This window comes from Bidens hawaiensis, unplaced genomic scaffold (assembly GCF_021521415.1).
Source record: "Bidens hawaiensis isolate Kalapana, Puna unplaced genomic scaffold, B.hawaiensis_p1.1 tig00028006_1, whole genome shotgun sequence".
Lineage (NCBI taxonomy): Eukaryota > Viridiplantae > Streptophyta > Magnoliopsida > Asterales > Asteraceae > Bidens > Bidens hawaiensis.
Window position 1 is genome coordinate 122,970 of NW_027494544.1, and position 22,681 is coordinate 145,650.

At 36.1% G+C, this 22,681-nt stretch overlaps 1 protein-coding gene and 1 pseudogene across 2 annotated transcripts; both read left to right on the top strand.

Annotated features, from left to right (window-relative positions):
* Nucleotides 1–3,631: 3,631 nt before the first annotated feature.
* On the top strand, nt 3,632–10,956 carry LOC143576152 (phospholipid-transporting ATPase 2-like). The gene is made up of 24 exons (XM_077060316.1): nt 3,632–3,792; nt 3,866–4,079; nt 4,213–4,329; nt 5,219–5,311; nt 5,407–5,581; nt 5,670–5,836; nt 5,932–6,036; nt 6,200–6,297; nt 6,394–6,536; nt 6,626–6,722; nt 6,884–6,993; nt 7,075–7,239; nt 7,326–7,480; nt 7,557–7,637; nt 7,717–7,837; nt 7,926–8,032; nt 8,109–8,240; nt 8,317–8,470; nt 8,556–8,673; nt 8,758–8,931; nt 9,022–9,073; nt 9,557–9,684; nt 9,790–9,940; nt 10,569–10,956. Exons 1-24 carry the CDS (start codon nt 3,668–3,670, stop codon nt 10,902–10,904), a joined length of 3,318 nt encoding a protein of 1,105 aa, XP_076916431.1. The 5' UTR covers nt 3,632–3,667; the 3' UTR covers nt 10,905–10,956.
* Nucleotides 10,957–14,319: 3,363 nt separating this feature from the next.
* On the top strand, nt 14,320–21,505 carry LOC143576153 (uncharacterized; annotated as a pseudogene). Its single transcript, XR_013142899.1, has 20 exons — nt 14,320–15,126; nt 16,050–16,165; nt 16,299–16,507; nt 16,685–16,804; nt 16,923–17,051; nt 17,130–17,255; nt 17,335–17,390; nt 17,485–17,702; nt 17,790–17,999; nt 18,090–18,414; nt 18,527–18,620; nt 18,712–18,820; nt 18,910–19,181; nt 19,265–19,392; nt 19,497–19,731; nt 19,806–19,994; nt 20,072–20,582; nt 20,678–20,920; nt 21,000–21,073; nt 21,166–21,505. The product of XR_013142899.1 is annotated as an uncharacterized LOC143576153 (transcript).
* Nucleotides 21,506–22,681: the final 1,176 nt, after the last annotated feature.

Sequence of the window (22,681 nt, forward strand, 5' to 3'; positions counted from 1 at the left end):
ACCGCACAAATTAAAGCATTGTTTAAATACTCATCATCCATTCGGTTGCACAAATCCGTCTTGATAAGCTTCATTTTAGAAGAACATCTTTCAACAGTTGCGGTTGCAACCGGTAAAAACAACGCTAGCTTCAATGTCGATAAACCAAAGGAAAAGTGGTGCGCTTTCCTGTTTCCACCATGACACAAGCAAGGTCACACATTACACACATTTTTGCAAAATTATCATCTTCCTTTAAAGTGTAATAAAAGGTCGTAAGATCATCACCCCAAATACACCATCTTTCTTCATTACTAAAATCATTCGGACGCATCTCATAAAATGACACTATCTTAAATATATCAAACTTAGAAAATGAATTGTAAGTGTTTAAACCAAACATATTTTCTAACAAACTAGTTGAGACCTCACTTAATCTATTTTCATGTTCTTGAATTTGCATATCCAAAATCATATTAAAAACTTCAACCTCAAAATTGTGTCGAGTGGTAGTGTCTGGTGAAACACTATTTCATGTCTAGCTAGTTTCCAATTTCCAAACAAGTATTATTTTTTAAAATGGTTAATTAGTTTTAATTGGTTTGGGCTTTAAGCTTTGGTTGAGCTCTTCTTAGGTTGAACTTTTAAATTGGTTGAGCTTTAAACAAATAGGGGTAACACCATATGTTTTTAGGGGTAACAAAATACGAAAACCTGCCTCAAAAAATATTTTTTTACGCTATCGACGAAAAGTTGAGGGTTAGCAGAGGCTACCCCTGATGAAGAGCTAGGTCCGCCCCTACTATCCTCTTATTTTGAGAAGGCGAGTCCCAGAATTTAAAGAAAAGCTATTTGATACCAGCCAAAGAGGGGCAGGACTCTTTTAAACATAACACTAATAATAGTTTCGTCATTAAATTATATATTCACATGATGTCGATAAGAATAGCCAAATGATTTTTTTTGTAGAGTTTTACTAATTATACTTTAAATAATATATCCCTTTAGTCCATTTGATTTTCATTCAGATTCAACTTTTCTCAAATCATGTTCGCTCTATAACTTATAAAAAAGGCCGAATACAAGGACATGTCTAAATTATTTTAACGACATTACGGTATAATTTTGTTGAAAACAAAGTGATATTCAAAATTGATTATCTTTTTTGTATCGTAAGCTATGCTTATCGTATCGATACCATGACGAACTAAACCGATTCTGACCGATCAATGATGCTAGAATGTCGCTATATAGTAAAAAACTATTAAATTCAGTTCCTAATCACCTGAGCAAGCTAGGGTAAGTAGGGTGTCGAACCACGAGGAGTGTGTGGTCAGTGTAACGTGAAACTGGTTCATAACATTATGAAGTAATTTGTCAAAAGTGCTGATCACACTAGCAAATAATTTGGTTTTAAAATCAATTATGTTATTAGCAAAGATTCAATCAATAAACAAAGCAAATCACACTCGGGAATCCAAATAAGCAATTAAACCTAACAGATTAATTATCCTAAGTCAACTAAAGGTTATTTAACGAGCTAAACCGTAGGCATCAACAATAGCTAACACACGACACTGGTTCCTGCAAGTGTGACTCAACTAAGGGCAATTGTACGCTTTCTTGCAATTAACTAGCCAACACAACCCTATTAGCAATTATTATAGTACCCGAAAAAACTAATCGTTCTGATCGACAAAAACCTAAACCGACTGAATGCACCGAAATACTAAACATCAATACTCACATATTAACAAAGATAATTACAATTAGTTGTTCTAATACATGAAGAATATACTGAATAATTACAAACTTTGAATCCGGGTATGACTCGAAAGGATTAGTCGCGATTCGTCATCTCTCGGTATTCGATTTCGATGTTATGGATCATGTAGTTGAAGCAGAGATGATTGAAATTGATGGTTTTCTCCTTTACTGCTCTCAAAATGCTCTGGTAACTACTTCTAGAGATGTCTTTTCTCAAACCCTAACTTTTTCCTTATATAGGGTTTTTAATTAATGTTGTGACTCCGTAGTTTAATTTAGTCCAGCATATGGTACTCTAGTTTCAGCAAATGGTACTCTAACTTTAGAGTATGATACTCTAATTCAACAAACCATACTTTAAAACTTCCTGATTTGCATCCCTTCTCTACGTAGCATAGGATACTCTGATTTCAGCAAATGATATGTTAAGCCAACTTTTACCCAGATTCTTCAGTTTTGATCATACACTATCATACATCATCCCGGGTCTTCATTATGTGCTCGTACAGGTCCATATTAACTGCTTTAATCACCTGTGACCTGAAATATAACAAACACGTATGAAGTACCAAAGTTCATGAAATAAACAACTAAATATCTACAAATTAATGAACTAAAATATGTACAAACTAACCGACCATCAATCAACATCAGCGTCAGCATCATATTATCAATAATTCAATATAGCATCGAAATTTGTTATAATTTCTGTAGTTGTGTTTAAATATTTTTCTCAACATTCTGGTATTAAATCCATTGAGACGGAATTGAATTTTAAATAGAGTAACGCAACAATCCAACTTTGATCGAACAACATCGAATCCTGTATTGGTATTATCGGAACCGATCATGCTATTTGCTTTTATGATTTTCAATCGAATCGATACCGACCGAATGACCACCGAATTACACGGTATTTGTATGACTGTATCATCAGAATCGATACCGGTATTTGTTTTATGATTTAGGGGTGTGTTTGGGATTGCTTATTTAGTCCAAAAGGACTTTATAACTTATGACTTTTGAAAAGGAGTTTTTAAAAAAAGTGTTTGGATTAGCTTCTGTGGGTATATATGCATTTTTAACCCAAAAGTCATAAATTTCTGACTTCTCAAAATCAGTTTTTTTACACTAAATGAAAAGTTAAAACCTAAAGTTCTTTTCCCTTATCCAAACACCTTTTCTATTTTCTCCTTTTTGCAAAAGTTAAAAAATCTAAAGGAGGAGAAAATAAGCAAAATCCCAAACACCCCCTTAAAACATCTTTATATTTTAATTATTATCAAAAATATAAAAAAGAAAAGGAAAACAAAAATGAAAAGCCTCCCAAATGCCATTAATAGCAGTTTCACACATCCAGATTTGCCTGTAATTCTTGGGGCTTTTGGGAAATGAAATGATTTACGATTTTACGATTATTAACTCACTCACTCACTCACCGATCACAAGCTGACTTTTGCCATTAATTGAAGCTTCATCATATCTCACTGGGCCACCGTTCCATAATAGCATATTCTCTTCTTTTCTTCAGGTATCATCACAATTCCCGTTTACTTTCATTCATACGCGTTTTGATCTGCTTTATTTCTCATTTGATCCGTATGCACGCCAACTGTTCGACGTAATTCCCAGCCCACCTTACTTCTTATTATTCGATTTCGTCTTCCGATTAAGTAATTTAAGTCAAGTTTTTATTTTGTTTTGTAGTAAAACGTATTAGGAAAAATACCCTTTATTCTAAATTATGGAACTGTGATGTTTGTGTGAACAATTTGTGAAAGTTTTGCCTTTTTGTATGTGGGTTTGTCGGTTTTTTTCGTTCGGGTGAATAAGTTTCGAGTGCATTGCAGATTTGCAGGATCAGGGTTTACTTACTTGAACGTATTCGGAGTATGATATTTGCGGCCGCATAAAGTTAAGGATGAAGCGGTTTGTGTACGTCAACGATGACGAGTCGTTGCACGAGCTTTATTGCGATAACCGTGTGTCGAATAGGAAGTATACGTTGTTAAATTTTATCCCGAAGAACTTATGGGAGCAGTTCAGGTAATGTTATTGTTTGAGGGATATAATGGATTTGTGTATGTATTGTGACTTATTGTGTGAATTTTGGTTTCAGTCGGTTTATGAATCAGTACTTTTTGTTGATTGCTTGCCTTCAACTGTGGCCGCTTATAACGCCTGTCAATCCTGCTAGTACGTGGGGTCCGCTTATATTTATATTTGCAGTGTCGGCAACGAAAGAGGGGTGGGATGACTACTGTAGATATCTGTCTGACAAGAAAGCGAATGAGAAAGAAGTATGGGTTGTAAGACAGGGTTCTAAGAAACTAGTAAGTCAATATATTGCAATGTGTATGTGTTTTTAAACAAGCTCAATAATCCCATATCCTTTAAAATCAATTGATTGATCTTGTTATAATAATTGGTGTTTCACACTTTTACATAATTGAATTTTAACTGAAGATTCAAGCTCAAGATATACATGTCGGTAATCTGGTGTGGCTGCGTGAAAATGATGAAGTTCCATGTGATCTTGTTTTACTCGGTACCTCTGAACCACAAGGAGTCTGTTATGTGGAGGTATATTTCCTGATTTATTATTTGTTGTATATGAAAATGAGTATTATTTTTAGGACATCTTTGTTGTGCGTTAAACTCTAAGTTGAAGGGTTACCATCTGAATAACAAGGCAGTGTTCTAATTTCATTGCCTCCAAGTTTTGGGAGCATTTAAGATTGGCAATTTGGTACTAATATACAAATAAATGCTTATTACTTATATTTACAATTAGGCCTGTAAATTAACCAAACGTTCAGTAAACAGTTCGTGAACTGTTCGACGGAAACTTTGTCTATTTAATAAATGAATGAACATGAACAAAAAGTTTTGTTCATTTAGTTAATGAACAAACATGAACACATGTCTCGTTCGCTCATTTACATTCGTGAACGTTCATTTATGTTCGTTTGTTTACGTTCAATATATGTTATTAGTTTACGTTTGTTTACGTTCGTTATAAATTTTCATTAAATTTTTATATTCCCATTACGACTTTGTTTAGTTTTAATAACCTTTTATATGCCCATTACGACTGTTCGTTTATACTGTTAACAAACGAACATGAACGAAAAAGAACATGCTCATTCTCTTAAAGAACGAAAACGAACAAGAAAACCCATTCGATCAATTGTCCGTGTTCAATCATTTGTTGAACGAACACGTACATGTTTCGTTCGTGTTCGTTTACAAGTCTGTTTACAATCATGCCATGTGTTAAAGTTTAATTCTAACTGAATTCAAAATATCTCATCGGTTCTATTGGTGGAAAGTAGAGCAATTAGATCCAATTATTCATTAGTTTTGAGACTATTTAAGTGCAATGATATTCGAGTCTTCCAGTTTTCTGATCAAACTATTCATTACTATGTTTTTGTATTTATAACCTTAAATTATACAACATAATATGCAGACATCCGCCCTAGATGGTGAAACCGATCTTAAAACAAGGAGCATACCTCCCTCTCTCATGGGTATTGACTCTGATTTGTTGCACAAAATCAAGGTAATATTTTCATATACTTTATAAGTTGAGGCATTCTGATCATCATCTCACACCTTTTTAATAAATATTATAAATTTGTGTATTTGTTTGGGCAGGGTGTGATTGAGTGCCCGAACCCAGATAAGGACATTAGAAGATTTGATGCAAATCTACGGCTTTTTCCTCCTTTTATAGATAATGATATGTGCCCTCTAACCATAAAGAACACAATCCTACAATCATGCTATTTAAGGAATACGGATTGGGCTTGTGGTGTTGCTGTATATACAGGCATGTTTTTATCTTCTGAGTATTATATGCCTCTCTTTAATACAAGTGATTTATAATAATTGTATGTGATGCATGTTTTGTTTTCTAGGCAATGAGACCAAATTGGGCATGAGTAGAGGTGTAGCAGAACCAAAGCTTACTGCTATGGATGCAATGATTGACAAGTTGACCGGTGCTATCTTCATATTTCAGATTGTAGTGGTAATTGTTTTAGGTATAGCTGGGAATGTGTGGAAGGATACAGAAGCAAGAAAGGTTTGTCACTTTCATCATTTGCAAGAAAAATAATATATATTCATTGTAATTATTATGTGATCTCGATTTAAATGATTTACATCTTCTTTATGCAGCATTGGTATGTTCTATATCCAGATGAGGGTCCGTGGTATGAACTACTGATCATTCCTTTGCGATTTGAGCTTCTTTGTTCTATCATGATACCCATATCTATAAAGGTAAAAACTCTATGATGTCTTTATATTTTGCATGCTTTGTTATATATGAACTTTTCCATTATAATTAACTATTTTTTAGAAGATATGTGAAGAACAGTGACCCATATAATTGAACAGGGACTGGAGTGATGGTAAAAAGGCTGATTTTCTCTTTTTTTGGCAGGTGTCATTAGATCTAGTTAAAAGTTTGTATGCAAAGTTCATTGACTGGGATAAACAGATGGTTGATGTAGAGACTGGAACTCCAGCAAATGCAACAAAGTAAGAGAAGTACAGTTTGTTTGTTTGTTACTTTGTTTACACATGTCTATCTCACATTACTCACTTTATTGCTGTGCGTTTTCTTATATATGCCAGCACAGCAATTAGTGAAGACCTGGGACAAGTTGAGTACATACTCACAGATAAAACAGGGACGCTTACAGAAAACAAGATGATTTTTAAGAGATGTTGCATAGCAGGGACGTTCTTTGGCAATGAGAATGGAGATGCTGTAAAAGGTTACCTTTTTCCTACCTTGACTTCATTGACTTTTTATGTACTTGTGCTTTCATATCTGGAGTTTCTCTTAATGTTTTAATTGTACCAGATGTCGAGCTACTCAGAGCCATCAATACTGGTTCTCCAGATGCCATTAAATTTTTGACTGTCATGGCAATATGCAACACTGTCATTCCTATCAAAAGGTTTTTGCTCATTGACTTTGCCTTTTTCTTCTTTACGCCATCTAATCTGGACACATTGTTAATAAGTAGATCAGTAGATGTGACTGTTTCAATTCATTATGGTTCTATCTCACTGGCATGATCTATTTGTTCTTGCAACTGAAATTATCTTCTGCTTACAGTCCAAGTGGCATAGTTTCATATAAGGCTCAGTCTCAGGATGAAGAAGCTCTAGTGCGTGCAGCTGCTTCAATGCATATGGATTTTGTCAACAAAAGTTCTAATATTCTTGGTAAAAGTTCTTCTTTAGCTCTAAGCTTAGCCAGATTAATACAGTGACATTTTTAATGAACCACGTGTTGGTTTATTGCAGATATCAACTTTAATGGTTCAGTAATTCAGTATGAGGTCCTGGACTACCTTGAGTTTACCTCTGACAGGAAAAGAATGTCAGTGGTTGTTAGAGATTGTAGTACCAACAAAATCATCCTGTTGTCCAAAGGAGCAGATGAAGCTATCCTTCCTTGTGCATATGCTGGTACTCATTAATTTGCAAATATTGTCTCATTTTTTTGTAACAAGTTTTAAAATTTAATCACTTTTAACCCTTGTAAAACGTGGTAGGGTTTCAAACGAAGACATTTTCTGAAGCTGTAGATCAATACGCCCAAATGGGTCTCCGTACATTCTGTTTGGCATGGCGTGAGTTAGATGAAGCTGAGTATCAAGAATGGTCTTTGATGTTTAAAGAGGCTAATAGCACGTTAGTTGATCGAGAGGTACAGCAAATACCCAAACATTCTCTCTGTTTGAGGGGCATTAATGTAATTTATAACTCAAAATTGGTTTTTGCAGTGGAGAGTAGCCGAGGTTTGTCAAAGATTAGAGCATGACCTTGAAGTACTGGGAGTTGCTGCAATTGAGGACCGTTTACAGGTAATGAATGCTATATTTTTTTCAAAAAAGGAATCATAATAAGTAAAAAAGCTGTATTTATATCTTGTATGTTGTTCAGGATGGTGTACCAGAAGCTATTGAAACGCTAAGAAAAGCTGGTATAAATTTCTGGATGTTGACCGGAGACAAACAGAATACTGCTATACAGATTGCTTTGTCATGCAATTTTGTTTCTCCAGGTAGGCCTTTTACATACGCATACATTTTATGTATATATTATAACATAGAAGTTGAAGCTTTTACAACTTACTTGCTGGAAGTATGCAGAACCAAAAGGTCAACTTCTATTGATTAATGGGAAAACAGAGGATGAAGTTTGCAGAAACCTTGAAAGAGTTTTGCTTACGATGAGAATAACAAAAGCAGAACCTAAGGTAAAAAGTAAAAACTCACATTTGTTATGTAACTAGCCTTAGGTTTTTTACCTTTTTTTTTCTTTTCATTTTATAGGACGTGGCTTTTGTCATTGATGGATGGGCTCTTGAAATCGCACTAAAAAATTACCGGAAAGCGTTCACCGAGTTAGCAATATTGTCAAGAACAGCTATATGTTGTCGTGTCACACCATCACAGAAGGCACAGGTACACTTTTTACTAATCGCCTTTTGTTTTTTAAGCTTTTATCTTAAATATTAATTAATTTTGTTACAATTTGTAGCTTGTAGAGCTTCTTAAATCTTGTGATTATAGAACTCTTGCCATTGGGGATGGTGGGAATGATGTGAGAATGATCCAACAAGCTGATATTGGTGTTGGAATAAGTGGAAGAGAAGGATTGCAGGCAGCAAGGGCTGCTGATTATAGTATTGGAAGTCAGATCTAAAACTTAACTAACTAACTAATGTATGATTCTTTTAGACCCCTAATTGAAAGCTTACTATTTTGTTTGATTTACAGAGTTCAGGTTCCTTACAAGATTGATACTTGTTCATGGACGGTATTCATATAACCGTACCGCGTTTCTTTCACAATATTCGTTCTATAAATCCCTACTCATATGCTTCATCCAGATATTGTGAGTTTAGTCATTAAAATGCCTAATCTATTTATTTTAATTTTCTAATATTATTATGCAAGCACTGACTTAAATTCTTTTCAGCTTCTCGTTTGTTTCAGGTGTTTCTGGTACTAGCCTTTTCAACTCTGTCAGTCTTATGGCTTATAATGTTTTCTACACAAGTGTTCCTGTGTTGGTTAGTGTTCTTGATAAAGATTTAAGTGAGAAAACCGTTATGCAGCACCCGCAAATATTGTTTTACTGTCAAGCAGGGAGGTTAGGATTCTTATGAGTTATGACTGAAACTTATAATAACATTCTTTTTTGTGATTCTAATTTTACATGGGATTGATCAATATGTAACAGGCTTCTGAATCCTACCACATTTGCTGGGTGGTTTGGCCGTGCTCTTTTTCATGTGAGTTGTGTTTCTTAATTAGCATTTTCTTCATCATTATACACACACATACACACACACACACATAGAGGATCAGGATCGTTTGAGAGCTTCCAAAGAATTAATGAACTTCAAGAATTCCTAACAACCAATCATTTTATTTATCTGTTTTATCTATTTAATATTATTTTAATCATAGTTTTGTCATTTATATGTAATTTTGTGAGAACATATCACCAAAATGTAATCCCAAGTTTACATATGTGCAATAACCAATTTACATATATGTAATCATAAAATTACATTTAATAAATGACAAAACTACCCTTAAATAATATTAATTATATACAATAAATAAATAAATAAATTATTGGTTGTTAAGAGCTCTTAAGTTCTCATATTATTTGGAAGCTCTCAAATGATCCCGATCATGTATATATTACACACACATACATTTATATGTTGATATAGACTATTTATTGTTGTGATAATTAATTTTTTCAGGCAATTGTTGTGTTTGCGATAACTATACATGCGTATGCATTTGAGAAAAGTGAATTGGAAGAGGTTTCAATGGTGGCGCTTTCTGGGTGTGTTTGGTTGCAGGCTTTTGTAGTCACATTAGAAACCAAGTAAGTTATCACAATACATTCTGTGCTCATTGCTATCTTTTGTCAGTTATCTGTTTTTGATTCAGTTTGCTTATTGTCTTATTGATTTTTTTATCCGATGTGCAGTTCGTTTACAATATTGCAACATGTTGCTATATGGGGGAATTTAATAGTTTTCTATATTATCAATTGGATTGTGAGTGCTTTGCCACGATCTGGGATGTTCACAATCATGTATCGCCTGTGTAGACAGCCAGCTTACTGGAACACCATGTTTGTAAGTAATCCTTCCATTTATGATTTCTACGGTCGTGTTGCGTTGGCCTGAATAATTTTTTGTCCAAAAAGTTAATACAAATAATTATTGCATATGATTACAAAAAACATGTTAATTAGATAGTAATGTAGTTTCTTAGTTAAGATAACACTTTGTGCTACTTCGGCCCTTTTCATTTTTTACTTCAACTTTTTTTAGATGGGCTTGTAAACGAATTAGGCCAAAGTCGCACAATGAATGAACAAGATGGGCAAATATAAATGAACATACATAACGGAACATAGATGAACCATAAGCGAACATAATTGAACAAACACCAACTAAAAGTAAACTTGAACATCAATTGTTGGGCCTAAAAAAATAGACTAAACTACATGAAGTTTTATGGACATGAAAAAATCAAATGAATAAATAAAGGAACAAACATAACAAACGTGATCTAATGAACATAAATGAACGTAACGAACAAACACAAATGAATTTAAATGATTGAACGTAAACGAACGTTTATGAGCATAAATGAAGAATGAGACCTGTGCTCATGTTCATTCATATATTAAATAAACGAACTTTCCACTGAACGGTTAGCAAACTAATGATGTGTTCTTAACTTGTTTTTCCTTTTCAGCTCATAGTAGCAGCAGGGATGGGCCCTGTACTAGCTTTGAAGTATTTCAGATACACATACAGATCAAGTAAAATCAACATTCTCCAACAAGCCGAGCGGTTGGGTGGGCCCATCTTGTCACTGGGAAACATAGAACCGCAACCAAGAACCTTGGACACTGATAATCTGTCCCCCTTGTCGATTTCTCAATCTAAAAACGGGAGGAATTCGGTATTTGAGCCGCTTCTTTCTGACTCCCCAAGCGCAGTGAGACGGTCATTTGGACCAGGTGCTACATTTGATTTTTTCCAGTCTCAATCCAAATCTTCAAATTATCCAAGAAATAAGGACAATTAACACCGCATTTCTCAACTTTAAGATAATATAGTATAAAACCATAGAGCCCATACATTTTGTAAAGTTGTACTCGAATTAGCGATGGGTTTATTCTGTATGTCGAGCGGCTTTTTTGCTTTCTATGTTCTTGTCATGTCAATTTTACTCGAGTTTTCGGATGGCATGAGTAAAGAATGCATAGGCTAATTATATCACAAAAACAAGCAAACATCTTTGATGAGAATCTATAGCTCTTTTTTACGGTATTGGTTTGTGCTCGTTAATCCTTGACCCGATTCAATGCATTTGTGTGAAGCAACAAAAACGAACATATTAACTTATTTAGCATGAACATGTATTCTTGCTTATAGCAAAGCTATTGGTATTAGTATGGTATAGGGATGGTAAGATGAGGCAAACTTTTCCTTTGTCTTGAAAGATAAAGAGACCTGCATATCTTAGAAAGTATATAGATAATATAAAGTGTACGACAGGGAATCAACACAACAAAACAAGTACTAAAAAGTAAAAATAATAGCACTATAGCTACTGATAACACAAAAGATGTAAAAGATAGAAGTAGAGATACTTAAGGTGGCACGTAACCCTCTCTTTAAAATGCGTATATTCTCTCTTATAACAAATTTAGGCATCAAGGTCACGCTAACACAAAACTAAGGCTAAGCCAATTAATAACTAGCAAATTTATTTGCATTGACCAAGCTAAGACAACAGTAAGGCTAAAGACAATTACAATGGAAAACTAAGTCCCTAAGAAAATATCAGGAAAAGATAAGTGATTAATATATAGAACTAGTTGTCATTGCTCGACAATTGACATGATGCAACAGAAATTTTGTACATGTATATCTACAATCTGACCTATCAAAGTACGTGCGAAAGTCGTTTATGATATCGGAAAATACTATACTCCTTCTCCAATAAAACTTTGTTTTTGATTATCATTAGCATGGGCTTTCATAATCCCAAATGTGAAACTAACCAATAACCGAACCAAACCCATATGTAAATTAAAAACCAAAAAACAGGATTAATGGTTTCCTAAAATCGAAATATCAAAGTTATGTTTTGACCCGCTTGAAATCCAAAGCTAATCCCGTAATACAAATATAGAACTGAATGTGTCCTCAAAACATATTTGACATTCATACAATTACGTTTTGAATAATAATTTTATCATTTTGGATGACATATTCGTTTAATTAGGGGTTCATCACTTCATCTGGTCTGCAAAATGTTTATGAAAGACTTGAAATTAATTCCATATGAATTATATGGTGTTTGGTTCATCATTTATGAATGAAATTAAAATGTTAAAAATTGCCCTTTGAAACAAAAAAACTCCCCCTCCAGTCCTCCACCATATCTCTAATCATCAGTGTAACAGAAAGAAGTTATAACTGAAAACTGATCTCTAACTAACTCAAACAACTGGTAACTAATCTGCAACCAACTCATATAACTGATAACTAACTTATATAACTGAATCGATGTAGTCTTCAACTCTTCATTGCTGGTCAAACATAGGAGAGTTCTTTCTTTATTTATTTTTATAGTATGAAGTTTCTCCATTATTATAAAGGAAAGTGAGATCTCTATAAATTCGATGGACATAATTTTAATATTATTTCATTATTAACCAATCTAATACATTCTTTGGTGGAATATTTTCCATTTTTAATTGTAGTTCCTTCACATTATGTGACAGAGCTTAGGCTGAGGGGTGCGGGGCTTCAACGGGGGCGCTAGAGCCCCTCCGCTCGCGCCCCCAGGCGCTAACACCACACCACCGGGGCGCTAGCGGGGGCGCTAACGGGGCGCTAGCGCGAAAAAACATGCAGGCGTGAGCCTGTTAGCGGGAGAAGAGAGAGAGAAAGGTACATAGGTTTTCAAAAAGAGCCGTTGAGCTCATTCCAAATGCAAAAAAAATTATTTTCACTGGAGCCCCTCCACACCAGGGGCCAGGGCTCTAACGGGGGCTCCAACAACCTCCTTATCCAGTTTCTCTCTCTGCCACACGTCATAATATTATTGGTTGGAGCCACCGCTAAAACCCCCATTAAAGCCCCCCACACCCCTCAGCCTTACATTATATAAAGTATCACTGTTGACAAACTATACCATTTTCTATATTTGTCTATAAAGTTTGAAAAGGGAAATGTACATTGTATGACAAGTTATACCATTTTCTTTATTTTGTCTATAAATTAAAAAAAAAGGAAAATGTATGACAAATTATGCCATTTTCTTTATTTGTCTATTAACTTTAAAAAGGAAAATGTATAACACATACAAAATAGATGTACATTTCCCTTTTCATATTATGACACGATAATGCAAAAAACGAATAATTTCCAATCTATGTTTAACATAATAAAACTGCAAATAAATCCAAAACAAAAAAACCTTGAGACTCGCTTATGATTAAGTTAAGCGATCAAAGAATACATTAACCTAAAAAATAAATATAAAATATACTGACGATGCTGATATGCCATAATTCAATTGCAAAAAAACACAATATTCCATCTTTCTATCATTCTACTAACAATGAACTTTGTATGCTTTTCAAAATAATATTTACAAGTTAACCCTACACCAAAATGAAAGTTTCTTATATAATAATTCTTATATCAATTTACTTAGATTCGTTAACAAACATTACATTTTTTTAGAACGGCGACTTTCTTGTATTTAGGCTACCGCATCCTCTAAATTTAGAGAGTCCCGATGCCCTACTCTGGCCAGACTATGTTGTCTTAACCGGGCCCACGCTGGCTTCAGAGTTTGGCTTGGGCGTTCACCCGGGAAACCATACCGCTGACTGCCACTTGACAGCCGTTGTGCCACATCAAGAGTAGAACTCTTTGGCGTAATACACGGTGGGATGAAAACCCGGGTGGGCTCAGGATTCGAACTGACAACCTTTGCACAAGGCCTAGCTCAAATCCATCATTGCCAATATCCACCCAAATATGACACATATGAGATTCGAATTGGAGTCTCCATTAAAAAACCCAAGACTCCTACCAGACTACCACTAGACCATAACTGAGGGATTTTAACAAACATTACATGAATAATAATAATAATAATATTCTTGGTATACTAGATTAGCACGTGCGCATCCACCTGTTAAATCACGTGCTAACCTCCCGTATTAGATTTCAAATCTCTCTTAATCTCTCATCATCTCCACTTTCTTATTAAACCGCTTTTTCTCTTTCTCTCTCACACACTAACACACCATAAAAACACACACACACACACACAACTTCCTTTCACAATCAATAACCGTCACCTAGGGTTTCCATTCATCCCAATTCCACACTCAAACCCTAACAATCTCAATCGCATATGCTCTGCCGATGATGCAATTTGATTGATGCAATAACAACAACAATGATTCATTGATAATAATAATAATGGCGCGGAATCTGTTCTCGATAACCGTGTTATTGATTCTGTTTGTTCCGATCGTTGCGGTATTGGATTGGAATGATGTTGATGCTGACGGAAGTTTGTTCCGGCAGGACTACTCGCCGCCGGCTCCGCCACCGCCGCCGCCGCGTCCGTCGTCAGCGTCATGTGAGGATGACCTAGGTGGAGTAGGCTCGTTGGATACTACTTGTAAGGTTGTTTCTAGTTTGAATTTGACTCGGAATGTGTATCTGGCTGGGAAGGGGAGTTTTATTATTCTTCCTAATGTGACTGTCAATTGTTCGGTTGTTTCTGGTTGCGAGATTGGCGTAAATGTTAGTGGTAATTTTAGTTTAGGTGAGAATGCGCAGATAGTTGTTGGATCGTTTGAGTTAGTGGCGACGAATGCGGTTTTCGGAAACAGGTCGGTTGTGAATACTACTGGTTTGGCCGGTGATCCGCCGGAGCAGACCAGTGGGACGCCTCAGGGGGTTGATGGATCGGGGGGAGGGTATGGGGGACGAGGTGCTGCGTGTTTGGCGGACGGTAAGCAGGATGTGGATGATGTTTGGGGTGGTGATTCGTATATGTGGTCGAGTTTTGAGAAGCCGTTGAGCTATGGGAGTAGAGGTGGGACTACTAGTAAAGAGGTGGATTATGGAGGCGGTGGCGGTGGGAAGATAATGATGGTTGTTAATGGTAGTGTGGAGATGAATGGTTTTTTGTTGGCGGAAGGTGGAGATGGGAGTCCAAGAGGCGGTGGTGGCTCGGGTGGCAGCATCTACATCAAGGCTTCTAAGATGTAATATCTTTTTCCTTTTTAGAACTGTTTATTAGGTAATGTGTATCTTGATTGGATACATTGCATGGGTGGCAAGTGATCTCTATTGCTGTTTATAACGTAACAGTAAATGCCATTGTGTGACTTGCTAGATTTTATTCTATTTATATCATTTGTGTTCCATAACCTTGCTGGATAATTACATGATATTTTGAAGTTTCCTTCTATGTTCAACTGTGAAATATGAGTGCTACTTTTCAATACAACTCTCTTCTTTGGTGAACATGTTACATGGATTATTTTAGTGGCAATATTATTTATTGTTCACAAGCTAGAAACTATGCATTGAAATCCTTTCCCTGTATTATGGCTTCTGCCAAAAGAGAAGTAATCTTGATGATATTAAAGGCCTAGTAATGCTAGATATGATGCTCTAAGTTTTAAAAGAACTTTGGTTCCTAAGTGCGTGAAATGATATAAAACATAGGTAAACTAAGGTAGGTAACTAGATTACTTAAGAAGCAGAAGACGGTGTTTGACTAATAATCTTATTCAAAATAGATTGATTTCTAGTCATATCAGTTGATAATTTACATGGATTCTTAGGTTTCACTCATGATAGATTGTTTGACAATTATATTTTTTCATATAAAGGATCCTTGGTTTAATAAATCTGTTTATGATGTATGAGGAATTGAACATGCATATGATGATGCTCCTCATGTTTTACACATTTGAAGTGCCCCTGTATCTGGTATGGTAGTTTGTCAGTTTCTTCTTCCCATGTTACCCTTGGGTCCCAGTATACTGATTTGGTAAGCATGTGAAGTTGAAGATATCAATTAGTTCAAGTTCAATAGCATCGGTCATGCCTTTTGAAGTAGGTGAATTCTGATAATGTGTATGTACAGTTTGACTTAATCTGAGCTTGTTTTTAAGTGCAGGACTGGAAGTGGCAAAATAAGTGCTTCTGGAGGTAATGGTTTTGGTGGTGGTGGTGGAGGAAGAATTGCTACAGATGTGTTTAGCAGACATGAAGACCCTAAAATCTTTGTTCATGGTAGGAAATATATGTTCTTGTCCTGTTGACTTTAATTCCTGAGTTATGTCCCTTTTTTTCTGCATATGCTTGTAGTGTTCATTCATGCAGTCTTTTGGCCAGTGAGTCTTTATCTATCTGTACTCCTTGGCAGGTGGAAATAGTGTTGGCTGTCCATCAAATACGGGTGCTGCAGGAACCTTTTATGATGCTGTGCCTCGAAGCCTTATAGTTGACAATTTAAACTTGACAACTGATACAGACACACTCTTTATGGAGTTCCCAAATCAGCCTCTTTTGACCAGTATTTGCATTCGGAATTCTGCTAAGGCTGCAGTTCCCTTACTTTGGAGCCGTGTTCAGGTCAGTAAAATATATGTTCAAATGGATAATTTTTGTATCATATATGTACCTTCTTTGGCTATGCTGTTTTTAATTTAATTTATTTAAAGTATCGTATCTCGTGTTTGTTATATATCATGAATGAATTACCATATGATATGATTTTTTGTTGTTTTATTATGTTTTTTTTTTGTTTAGGTACAAGGCCAAATTAGTCTCCTGGATGGAGCTATCTTGAGCTTTGGATTGAATCATTATTCTTTATCAGAATTTGAAGTACTTGCAGAAGAGCTGTTGATGAGTAATTCTATCTTAAAGGCAAGCAACTACTTTATTCAACTTAAACCTTAAATTTTGTCTGGTGTAATATGTAATTTTCTAATACAAGTTCTGCATTCTTTAGGTCTCTGACAATGTGGTTATTGGTGTTTTTTAGGTTTATGGTGCTCTGCGTATGTCTGTAAAAATGTTTTTGATGTGGAATTCACAATTAATTGTTGACGGTGAAGGTGATAGGACTATGGGGACCTCAGTTCTTGAGGCTAGCAATCTTATTGTTCTCAAGGTACTCAGGAGACTATGTTATTTGCTATGTTCTGTATTCTTTAATGAACCCTTGTACTGACCACACATTTGTTTTCAGGAATCTTCTTCAATACATTCTAATGCAAATCTTGAGGTTCGTGGTCAGGGGTTTCTAAATTTGTCAGGGCCAGGCGACTGTATTGAAGCACAACGATTGGCTCTATCACTGTTCTACAGTCTCAATGTAAAAATCTACTTTTTTGTGACCTGATAATGTGACATTTGAATTAAAACTGAAAAAAAACCACATTTGTTGTTTGAAGGTTGGTCCAGGTTCTATCCTGCGTGGTCCCTTAGAAAATGCTACAACTAACGCTATGTAAGTTGATTTCTCTTTTAGTTTACTGAATATGATGAAACCTAAAAAATGTTTTTATTGAATCAATGAAATATTTTTGTGTTGGATATCCCAGGACACCGAAGTTGAACTGTGATCTTTCACAATGTCCAGAAGAGTTACTTCATCCACCTGATGATTGTAATGTGAATGCTTCATTGTCCTTCACACTTCAAATATGTCGTGTTGAAGATATCCTGATTGAAGGCCTTGTAAAAGGGTCTGTTGTCCATTTCCATAGGTCAAGGACTGTTACTGTTCCCTCTACGGGTACAGTCAGCACATCTCAGATGGGTATGCTCATAAAATGAAATATAGTAATGAATTTTATTAATGGAAGTCTTTTTTTAGTTAACTGGTGTGCTAATTGTTTCTTGACAGGTTGTATGGGCGGTGTTGGTAGGGGACAGTTATTAAGCAATGGGATTGGGAGTGGGGGAGGATATGGTGGTACAGGTGGACATGGTTGTTATGGCGGGACTTGCATTGAAGGCGGTCTTCCATATGGTGATGCTGATTTGCCATGTCAGCTAGGTAGTGGAGGTGGAAATGATAGCATTGCTGACTCAACCGCTGGTGGTGGTGTTTTAGGTGTGCGCAACTGTGCAACCTGTTCGTTTAAACATTTTTATTTGCTATTCATCTTTTTGTGGGGTTTATAATTTGCAATGTAATGTGTAGTAATTGGTTCGTTGGAGCATCCAATTTCAAGTGTGAGTGTTGATGGATCACTTATTGCTGATGGAGGAAGTTATGGAGACAAGACTGCCAGCAAATTATACAATTTGGGTGGCCATTCTGGTGGTGGTTCTGGTGGCACGATTCTTTTGTTTGTAAATTCTTTGTCTGTTGGTGAATCTGGAGTTCTTTCAAGTGGCGGCGGTTATGGTAATCCCAATGGGAGTGGCGGCGGAGGTGGTGGAAGAATCCATTTTCATTGGTCACATATTACAACTGGCGATGTGTATCAACCAGTTGCTAGTGTCAAAGGGAACATATCAATTGGGTTCGTGTCACATTTCTTTCTGTTTGTTTTCATAAACTTTAATATGACAGATTATGATTCAAATCACTTATCAATTTTCTTCTAATGACATCAATGTCTACTATCATGATAGGGGAGGGCTTGGTGGAAATGATGATGGTGCTGGTGAAAATGGAACTGTCACTGGAAAGTCTTGCCCTAAAGGACTTTATGGGATATTTTGTGAGGTATATTTGTGGTCTTTTTGTTTGATCTATTTTCATTATTTTAACAGTTTTTTTTAAATGTTTTGTCTTTTGTTTTGATGCATTTTTACAGGAATGCCCTCTTGGTACCTACAAAAATGTTACAGGATCTGACAGGTCTCTGTGTATTCAGTGTCCATCCAATGAGCTTCCTCATCGTGCACTTTATGTCCCTGTTCGAGGTATTGAGTTACTTCTGATTATATTTATAATCTTCTGTGCCATTTAGTTATAAAACATGATTAAACTCATGAATGCTTATTTGTCACAGGGGGTACAACCGAGACACCCTGTCCTTACAAATGTGTTTTAGACAGATATCACATGCCAAACTGTTATACAGCTCTTGAAGAGTTGATTTACACATTTGGCGGTCCTTGGTTATTCGGTCTACTTCTATTGGGCCTTCTCATCTTATTTGCTCTTGTGCTTAGTGTTGCAAGAATGAAATTTGTAGGGTTTGATGAGTCACCCGGCCCCGTTCCTACTCAACAAGGATCTCATTTGGATCATTCTTTCCCTTTCTTAGAATCATTAAATGAGGTTTTTTTATAACTAATCATGAAGTTTTCATATGCTAGTATAAAAATGTTCCTATCATAATTATTATACATTCTGGCTTTCAGGTTCTGGAAACCAACCGAGTCGAGGAGTCACACGGTCATGCTTATAGAATGTACTTTATGGGTCTAAATACTTTCAGTGATCCTTGGCATCTTCCTCATGTACCTCCTGAGCAAGTGAAAGATATTGTGTAAGTTCCTTTTCTATATTTCTTACTTCTTACTTCTATCTTTTCAACTGTTCTTCAGATTTCGTGGTGGTGATTGTATTAAGATTACTAAATTGACCGTGCAGATATGAAGGGGCGTATAATAGATTTGTTGATGACATTAACGCGTTAGCTACTTATCAATGGTGGGAGGGATCGATCTACAGCATTCTTGTGTTTCTTGCTTATCCTCTTGCATGGTCATGGCAACAATGGAGAAGAAAGCTGATTTTACAAAGAATACGTGAATTTGTTAGATCTGAATATGATCATGCCTGCTTACGTTCTTGTCGGTCACGTGCTCTCTATAAAGGACTTAAGGTTAGTTCTTTTTACCAGGTACTATCATTTAAGGAAAAATAATCTAAAATCTTGGATGTCTCTTGAATGTCTAGGTGGCTGCAACAACTGATATAATGCTCGCCTATGTGGACTTTTTTCTTGGCGGTGATGAACAAAGAAGTGACCTTCCTTCTCAGCTTCATCGTAGATTTCCATTGTCTTTCTTGTTTGGTGGTGATGGAAGTTACATGTCACCTTTCTCACTTCAAAGTGATAATACCATTACTACCCTCATGAATCAGGTTTGTATTTCACCCTCTACAGTTTTCTTTCAAAATTACATATCCTAGACAACCTCTTTTCACAATGCCTTTTACAGGCTATGCCTCCGACCAGTTGGTATCGGTTTGTGGCGGGCTTGAATGCACAGTTGCGGTTGGTTAGACGGGGTCGACTCAGAGGAATGTTCCGGAATGTTGTGATGTGGTTAGAAACATATGCCAATCCTACTTTAAAGAATTATGGTGTACGTGTAGATCTTGCCTTCTTTGAACCCACGAATGGTGAATATTATCAATATGGACTGCTTGTATCTTCTGTTGATGAACCTGATCTTATTTCCTTTGAGAATACTGATACAACTAATAAAGAGAGCCAACAAGCGAGGTAAGCAAATGTATTTTATAAATATTCATGTCGTTTTTAAAGTTATGTTTTAAATAACAAGTTCTCTTTTTGTCAGTAATGATTCAACACGAAAGAATACAATACAAAAGGGGAGTTATGGTAGGATTTTAGATCTTAACAGTTTGCAAGCCTTCAATGAAAAGAGAGACATTTTATTTCCCCTCTCTTTTATAATCCACAACACAAAACCTGTCGGCCATCAGGTTTTTTCTAATTCATTCCCTTTTCTTATGTGTTTGGTGTGTCTAACTGTGTAATAACAATAGGTGTGAACATGTGATGTTGGTTGTTGGTGCAGGATCTTGTTGGATTGGTGATCTCAATGCTACTATTAGGAGATTTTAGTTTAGTTTTACTTACACTGCTCCAGTTATATTCAATTTCTTTTGGGGACGTGTTTCTTGTTGTCTTCATATTGCCACTTGGGATATTGCTTCCCTTTCCAGCCGGGATTAATGCTCTGTTTAGTCAAGGACCGAGGCGTTCTGCAGGCCTAGCTCGTATGTATGCTCTCTGGAACATAACATCCTTAGTTAATGTGGTATTTCACCTAAAACTAAAATATTTACTCACTCACAAACTTGTATTTTGTTAGCCATATATGACTTATTTTCTTTCAGGTGGTTGCTTTTATCTGTGGTTATGCTCACTACTTCAGTCAACACAGTACCAAGTTTCCACAGCCATGGAACATGTAAGTCGAGTCAACTTTAGTGGTCTCATGTATTATGTTTTAAACAAATTACCAGTGGTGTTTTAACATTTTGGGTGGTGTTATTGATGCAGGGAGGAAAGCGAGTGGTGGATTTTCCCGGCTGCACTTGTTTTGTGTAAATGCGTACAATCATGCCTTGTGAATTGGCATGTTGCTAACTTGGAGATTCAAGATCGATCGTTGTACAGTAATGATGTTGAGGCTTTTTGGCGGGCATGAGAAGATATATTTTTGTTCGTTTTAACAGCGTGGGTATTTCGGGAATTTGAATATAGCTGACACAGATATATAGAGAGAAAGATGTATTTTAGAAGGTAAAAAGCGTGTGAAACTTGAATCAATGGTGTTAATTGTAGTTGATGCTTGTGCATATACAAACCGGGGGCAACTCCCACATACTTTACAAATGGGAAAGTAAGAAAGAAAATATGATGTATCATTCTGTTTCTTTTATCAATCGTGCGTGGGCGCTGGGTTATGTGCCAGTTACGCGTTCGACCCGGTTATTCTACTAGCCTTCTTTTGCTAGGCATATAAACCGATTTTGCTAGGCATATAAATCATCAGGCATGCTAAAGTTTTCTGGAGTTATTCTAAACCAATTGCTATGTAATATCAATTTGAATTACATTACAAATGCCTTTTTCTCGTGTAACTCTCAAAACGACTATTTTATTTTTTTTACAACTTACAAGCATTGAAATTTAATATAACACCAAACATGATTACATGGTAAACAAAACTAATTACCTCTGTACATTAATTTGTAATTAGATAATCAAACCTAACTTATATCCTGTATCTTTGTGTGAACCTTCTCATGTATAATTATGGTACCTTTTTTATGTAACCACTAAATGTAAATCTCGGTTAAAGTATTCTCCCACACAATACTTCAAATAATACCACACCGAATGAGTATAAACAATACTCTTTCATCAAAAGCCCATCGCTCAATATTAGTGATCATGATATTCAAGTTTACCAACAATGACTGATAAGGGATGTCAGTGAAGGGGTATGCACCCGACTTAACATCGAGCGGGGCGGGTCAACCCACAAGATATAGACAAGAGGCTTGAAATCAGGATGTCATGAAGACACAAAGCCAAAACCTATGCGCAAGCGCATGAAACATCTGCGCGTGGCGCATATCACATATGCACACAACACACACATTTAGTGTGAGAATAAAGAGAAGACCTTGCGCATCCCCAGGATAGGCGCATAAAGGCCGCACGTAAGCGACACAACAAATGAGACAATAGTCTAATCCAAATCAGGATAAGGACAACCATGATTGTACTCATCAGACAACCTTCCAGAAGGTATCTTTTAAGGAATAAAGAATGTGCTGATGTTGACAGCTGCCAATGAAGGGTGGACAACTCAGCAAAGCCCATGTGCCACCGCGTGATGGCACATGGGTCAGGTGAAATACATTGGTCAGAGAATAATCAATGAAAAAGCACCAGGTGTCCTAAGTACACGTGGCGCGAAGCAATAGGAGGAGGCCAAAAAGGCCCTAATTGGGTCTGAGCCCAATCATTGGAAACCCTAATACTATAAATACCACACCACCTCCAC

Coding starts and splice junctions, on each gene's coding strand:
- LOC143576152 (XM_077060316.1), top strand. CDS start 3,668: ATGAAGCGGTTTGTGTACGTCAACGATGACGAGTCGTTGCACGAGCTT. Junction 7,481..7,556: donor GCACGTTAGTTGATCGAGAG/GTACAGCAAATA, acceptor TGGTTTTTGCAG/TGGAGAGTAGCCGAGGTTTG. Junction 8,241..8,316: donor CACCATCACAGAAGGCACAG/GTACACTTTTTA, acceptor TACAATTTGTAG/CTTGTAGAGCTTCTTAAATC.